The 7,524-nt window shown below is 36.4% G+C and overlaps 1 protein-coding gene across 1 annotated transcript; it reads right to left on the bottom strand.

Annotated features, from left to right (window-relative positions):
- Positions 1–312: 312 nt before the first annotated feature.
- On the bottom strand, positions 313–4,818 carry LOC108361501 (trypsin theta-like). The gene is made up of 3 exons (XM_017614130.1): positions 4,701–4,818; positions 981–1,065; positions 313–911 (listed from the first exon to the last, which is right to left on the bottom strand). The coding sequence occupies exons 1-3, from the start codon at positions 4,816–4,818 to the stop codon at positions 359–361; spliced, it is 756 nt and encodes a 251-aa protein (XP_017469619.1). The 3' UTR covers positions 313–358.
- Positions 4,819–7,524: the final 2,706 nt, after the last annotated feature.

Here is a 7,524-nt window from a genome sequence, read left to right as displayed (position 1 = left end):
TCCCCTACGTACCTACATATGTATGTATATCAACTACACTTCTGCGTTGTACGAGAAACGCTTTGTACTGGTTATCGTTAGCGCATTAACGTACATGCCTATGACAATTTTTAGAAACCATTTGGAATTTAAATAAACAAATTCATATTCAATAAAATGCACGAATCTATTATAATCAAATTAATGGTGATTTCGTTTATTCCAAAAAAGTTTGCCCTTCCCCGGTGCATAATGTGTTTGATGTTACTACACCGTTTGCCTTTATTTTAGAATCGAACATGAAATGAGAAAGGGGCAATTAAAAGAGCGACATTTTTTAGTAGAAACGAAATCACTATAACATATACATATACATATTTTACAAGCTTGCTGACATCTTTTCAACCCATAATTTTAAGGCTGGAACATTAGTGAAGACAGTTGGGTTGGCTTTATTGGCACAACCATAGCCCCAAGACACCAAACCGACCAACTCATTCTTGACCACGAAAGGACTTCCGGCCTGAGCATTGCAACGCTTAGCAAGACCGCACACCATTGAGGGGAAGACTTCATCGTCGGTGTATCTGTATTCGCCAGAAACACAATCCTTAGTATCGATGAAAGTTTCAGGAATATCGACCAGTTCGTTGTTTGCATTCCAGCCGGTCACAACGCCAGTGGCACCGGTAGCTGGGTCTTTGGCAGCCAGTGGAATGTAAGTACCCTTAACAGGCTCAGCCAACTTCAGAATGCCAATATCATTTTCCATGGTAACGAAATCGAACGCCGAATCGTAGGTAGACTTTGCAATTTTTACAATTTTAGCACCGTTGTTAAGACTCACAACGAATTGGCTGATATCGTAGAACTCCAAACATGTTGCAGCGGGCACAACGGTATCCTCATTGATCAAAGCACCACTGCAGATGCTCGTGCGACATAAGGATGTTCCTCAATTGTGGTGGGTACACCACCTTCAATTCCAGCAGCATATGCGCCTGTAGCTGCGATCAACAGNGACATAAGGATGTTCCTCAATTGTGGTGGGTACACCACCTTCAATTCCAGCAGCATATGCCAGAGCTGTGTAATGATTGAATCAATTGAGTGTGCATTCTCATTTTTTTCGTTTCAAAAATGTGATTGTTTGATTTAAAAAATTTAACAACCACTCTTGAGATTGGTTACAAATTGTAAACACAAAATATNTTGTGTGATTGGTTAAATCTGTAACTTTAAATTGATTTCTAGTTGAGTTTTGGAGCGCTTTATATACCCTAATAAGTTCCGATTTTTAATATTAATTTAAATNGCTGTAACTTCAAATTGTTTTCTAGTTGAGTTTTCGAGCGCTTTATATACCCTAATAAGTTCCGATTTTTAATATTAATTTAAATAATCATATCGAAGTTATGTTGCGATGAACAATTGACGATATGAAAGAGACTTATTTTTGTATCAACAAACAAATACGTTTGCACTTATGTACATGTATACGAATATATTTATACCAATGAATGTGAACAAACTTATCTAGATGCTTGATGCATTCATTAATAGCAGTTCCGAGAAAATATTTATAAAGGTGCTTTAACCCTTATGTGGGTTGCAATAGAATCTTAAACTCTAGAGTCTTTATAACTCTAGTTTTATATAAATATGTCCATACGTAAGTGCAATGCAATTATCGTGAATTTTCCTTACATTACTTACATTGCTGTGCACTTTTATATTCGTGGAAGTAGTAGATGCAATTTTTCTATCGTAAATCTATGAATTCTCTCAACATCCTTTTCTCTAACATTTTTATTCGGAAGCCAAGCATACGATCGAAATGTGTATTGCGTGAGAAAGCGGCGCTTAGCATAATAGTCTGAATACAAACATAAGGTGCGCTCAGCGAGTTTTGGACTAAAATCTCTAGAACTGTCAAAAGTAAAATATCTGTCACAATAGAGCGCAACGAGTGAAGAATTGAGCAAAACTGTTAGACCGCGAAAAACCATTTTTCCTGCAAGTATGTAAATGTCAGTTGTTTGTTTACAGAATTATTTATTCAGGCAAAAATTCCGACACCGAAAAATTTTACTTCTCAAAAGATTTCGTTATTTTGGCGAATTTGGCTTCTATTCTGATATAAAATATTTCCTATAAATTGGCACTAGTTATCTTTGAATGCAACACTGCTCTTCATTTGACAGTTTTCATGAATTTGCAAGAATACAAACTTCGGACTAGAGCCTGCCCCTTGTAATTGAGAGTAAGCCTATTTTACTCTCACGAAAGTAGAAAATTTGTCTGCTGGAACGCTTTTCGGATTAAATCCTGCATATCCTATACGAGTAGTCTTACAAACCCTTTATAAACCCGTTTGTTCGTCACACATAGACAAAAAGTATGTAACGGTAAGAGTGGCTCAAATATCTATGATAGATTACGTACAATCGACGCATCTAGTCATTGTGGTTCCCATCTGTAAGCTATCGCTGATCTTTTTGAATCCCCCCCGCCCCCTTCCCGAAATCCTGGCTATGCCACTGACGCGTATATTAAAAGTTAGTATCAATACATTTATAAAGTTAGAAAAACTTAAACCGAACCAAAAAAACAAACAAGTGTTAACGAAAATCAATTGTCGTCATCTTTGAGCATGCCATGGGTCTCGGAAAAGGAAGGAAATCCTAATCAATATCACACCGTTTCGTTAATTAAATTACAAAAACATAAACTGATTTTTTTTGCGATAATTTTATGTACGTATGTACATATCGACGGCTGAGTGGTCATTAAGCTGGGCCAATTTTGTATGGTATAAAAGGCATTTGATCGTACTGTAATAGTAATACATGTTATGTTGTCTTAGGTCTAATCCAATAATAATTGGCAACGAAAGGTTAATTAAAACATATCTTAGCCCGCGCAATTGATTCAAAGTTTATGAATTTGGAAAATTAAGCTTAGGCTGGTAATATCTGGTATAGACGATATATCATGTGAAAGGTTATTAAATTTAGTATCTCACGTTCATACATCGTTTTTCACAACCTACACCTTTTTGAGATATTTAGAAAAACTTACAAAAGCGATAACTTTCCCGTATGTGTTTTTAATTCTTCATTACTTAAGTAACCAAGTGAAAATTAAGGAAATTTTACGAGATTTATTTCAGAGATTTTAGGTTTTCGGTATTTATATAATCAGCATCATTGCGTAAGTCGAAAATTAGGCTAAATTATACGACTCGACAACATTACCATTGTTTATTGTCGAGCTGAAATAAGTAAACGACAAAAATCGTCGAAAACTATGCAGTGCTGCCAAGTTTTTCCGTTTTAATACACTAGTCGAGTCGAAATTTTAGGCAATGACATGAAGTTTTCGACACGATTCGACTCTGAAAAATCGACTTGCTTCGACATGACTCTCACAATGAGGCTGAATATTTGAAAGACCATGGACTTGGTCACGCAATTTGGTCAGTTATCGAAATAGTGGTAAATAAAATTAAATACGGATGTCCGAGACTAGGAATCATTTGATTAGTAAATAATAGTTTGAAACGCATACATACGTACATATATGAGAGATTCTTTTTCATATCGGACACCAAATTTTGGTGTCAAACTTTCGATTGGCTTCAAATTTTTTTATCGGTTCTATACATAAAATAAGCTAACACGTGTTCGAGGAATTTTTTTCGCTTTTTTCTTTGGAGATATGATCCGTCAAAGTTTGCATTTTTTCGTGATTCTGACTAATCATGTACTCCTTCAAATCGTTATATCTCGGTTTCTGCCCATCGTAGAGACTTGATCTTAACGTCGTTTTAAAGCTAAAGAAACGCGCTTAATATTCTATATATAAGATTGTTCTAAAGCTATTATAGCTATTAACAGTTGAACTTTTTGAAGTTGATTTGCATAGTAAGACCAGTAAATTAGGGATTTAAAATTATGCCATCGTAATCTTTGTTTAATTCTCTATAAAAAAACATGGTTAAAAAAATGGGGGTTTTCCAGCAACTATTTTGAAAATATTTTTCTTTCTGATAAACTTGTGCATATCGCTTATAGTAGCACTAGATAAATCCGCTAACAGACTAACGGTGTGTTCCCCGAAAGATTTATGTCTTAAGGAAGTCAGCCCCCAGCATTTACACAAGAAATGAAATACCATCTCCTCGCTGCCCACTATCCGACAGCTGCGGCATATTTCGTTATATAGGAGTCCTATTCTATAGGCATGCTTTCCTAGCGGCCAGTGGCCGGTGATAGTCGCTACAATCCTAAATACATCTACCCTTGACCTACTTAGCAGCTCTGCTGTTCTTTTCCTGCCACAGTCAGGCCAAAGCTCACGTGCTATCTTTCAAGTCAGAATATCTAACCACCTCCTCCTTGCCAGTTTCAGAAAGTGCAAGTATACCTGTGCTTGTACTTGTCTGAGGGGGTATCCCAGTACCACTGCCTCCGATTCATCCAAACAAGCTGCCGCCTTGGCCAATTCGTCTGCTCTCTCGATGTCTTCCTTATTCCTATGACCGGAAACCCAGACGAGAGAGATAGACATTGATTGAGATGCTGAGCGTAGCTCCATCTGGCATTCTTTAACTAGCTTAGACTTGGTATCAGGAGACGATATAGCTAGCAGGGCCGCCTGGCTGTCTGAGTGAATCACTGCATTTGCTTTTCTAGTAGGACTATTATTTAGTAACCTACCGGCCTCAAATATGACCAGACCTTCGGCCTGAAATATGCTGGCATAATTCGCCAGCCGCATTGACAGATTGGCACCAAGCTCCTCGGAATATACTCCTGCCCCCGCACCGCAGTTCATATTGGGTCTCTCTGTGTAGATTCCCTTCTGGATGGAAACCGCACCACCACATTCAAGCCAAAATCCTGGCTAGATACCATGTAGTCCGTGGTTTTATTTTCTATCGGACCCATACTTAAGATTGAGCTATGCCCAAAGGTACTCGCTTTTCACAGCCCACACTCCCTGAATCTTAATGCTGAGTACATCGCGATTTCGTTTAGGCATAGATCAATCCTAATCATATTGAGGACGACATTCGTTAGCATTCGTTAGTGCGCCATAGGTAAGCATCGGCCTTATGATAGCAGTGTACATCCACATCACAAGTTTCGGTTTCAACCCCCAGTTCCTACCGAAGATCCTTTTACAAGTATAATATGCGATATAAGCCCTCCCTTTAAGTTTTTCGAGGTTAAGTTTCCAGTTTAGCAAAGCTAGCTATATTTTAGGCGGAGTAGGTTTTGTCCGATTTCAAAAATATTCAAGAAGGTGCTTAAGGAGGCTAAGCACAATGTGTATATCAAATTCCATCGAGATCGGTCTAGTAGTTTTTGAGGTACGTGTATATTATATAAGTGGGTGGTGCCATTCCCATTTCCCTAAAATTGTATGAAAAGTACATTTTTTGCTTAAGGGCCATTGCATACAATATACATTTTTAGTAAATATTGACGAATTCCGTTACCATACTGGTGATGAAATCTGAAAGTCCGGTACATACACATATGAATTCAATTATTCGAAAATAAATTTTCTTTTAAGTAAATAGTACATGTTTGACTACTTTCATAGAAATTGTTGAAATCAGCGATGGTCAAATTTGAAATAATTATTAAAAATAGGGGCTTATTAAAATTTAGCCGATGAAAACCTCCAACAAGCTAAGTCGAACTATATATAAGTGCATGAAATACGAAAATAATCTTATTTTTCAGTTTTTTTCGAAAAAAGATTAGGTAATATCTCAAGAAAAGCAGTTTTTAGATCTAAAAATATTTATCTAAAAACAGATGAACAAATTTTTTGAATCCATTTTAATCGAAGGCTACCTGACAGGACACTGCAAGTTAAGGTACCATCTAAACAAAATGGGGCTTTCTGTAGAGGCGGAGGAAACCTCGGAGCACATTCTGTGTGACTGCCCGCGTATCATGAATAGCAGACTGATGCACCTTGGGGAACGATTGTCTTCTCCATCCAAGATTTGGAACACGGCACCCTCCAATGTGCTTAATTTCTTGAATAGCCTAAGGTTGGAGTGACTACAATCAGGGTTTAGCACAATAGATCTTTTAGGTCGCAGCGCGAGTATACCCGACGTACTAATAATAATAATAATAATAATAATAATCGAAGCTATGCTTGCTTGAGGATGACTGTGCGTAGTGTCGCATACACGCGTTACCATTGTTGCGTAGTTATTTATAAATAGCGTTATTATTAACGCGTTTAGCTGACAGCCGTTTCAATAATTACTTACAAATATTTACAAGAGATAAGCGATTTTTGAGGAAAATAAGCATTTGCACAAAATTAAAAAAAAAACTATTAGGTGTGCTCGTCCTTTAGTTATTTGTTTTTTTTTTGTTATTTATTGCCTTATAAAAACATTCTAAAAATAGAATTATTAACAAAAAACAACAAAACCAACAACCACATGATCAAGTTTAAATAGCACTGCAATAGCTGCGCTTGATAGTAGTTGGCTCACATGAAAAAAGTGGAAAAAGCAACAAGAATTTGTAAGGCGAATTTAGCACAGTGCACAGAGTCAGCTGGGGTCATCGGTTCGAATCCCGTTGAAGAAGTCTGATGAGGAAAGGTGATGTTTTCCGAAATAGTTATCACTTCTACCATTTTTTCAAATTGTTGTTGCTTTTCCACAATAATTTTTCATTAAAAACGGCCTCAAGCTCAATAAAAATTGTTGGATATGCTTTATTTTAATCTTTGGTGGCCAATTATTATTTTGCTAGTCCTAAAACAACGTAAATACATATCATACAAAATCGAGACCCAGCCTAATGTACCTATGTAAATAGTGTGTATTTAACTTTGGGCAAATGTTTATTCCCTCAAAAATTGTTTATCTCTTTTAAATATTTGTTAGTAATTATTGAAACGGCTGTCAGCTAAACGCGTTAATAATAACGCTATTTATAAATAACTGCGCAACAATGGTAGCGCGTGTATGCTGGTGTATTTATTCATCAGTTTTTAGATAAGTATTTTTAGATCTAAAAACAGCTTTTCTTCAAATATTTCCTGATCTTTTTTACGAAAAATTAGGGTTATTTCCGTACTTCCTGCACATATCTATTAACAGCTTGACTATTTTTCATCTGGTTTTGAAAAGAGCTTTTATAGAACTTGTTGAAAGTTTTCATCGGTTAAATTTTAATAAACCCCTATTTTTAATGATTTATTCAAACTTGACCATCGCTGATTTCAACAATTTCTGTGAAAGTTGCCAAACATGTACTTTTTACTTAAGAGAAAATTTATTTTCGAATAAATTGGCACCTCACCCAATTCAATTACATAAAAATTGTCAAAAAGTTATGCAATTTCAGCAAAAACACGGCCTTGAATTTATATGTGTAAGCTTTTGCCCAGAACCTCGTAAGGATCTTGTTTCTCAATATCCTGCGACACAGAAGGCAACTAAACGAAGTGTAAGAAGCCACATAACCAGGCTAACCAGAGAAGCAGAAAATGCGGCTT

Source organism: Rhagoletis zephyria, unplaced genomic scaffold (assembly GCF_001687245.7).
Source record: "Rhagoletis zephyria isolate East Lansing unplaced genomic scaffold, Rhagoletis_zephyria_1.1 Rzeph_scaffold_00778, whole genome shotgun sequence".
In the NCBI taxonomy this organism is placed as follows: Eukaryota; Metazoa; Arthropoda; class Insecta; order Diptera; family Tephritidae; genus Rhagoletis; species Rhagoletis zephyria.
Note: the sequence above shows the minus strand (reverse complement) of the source record. Positions and strands in the feature narration are given on the sequence as shown.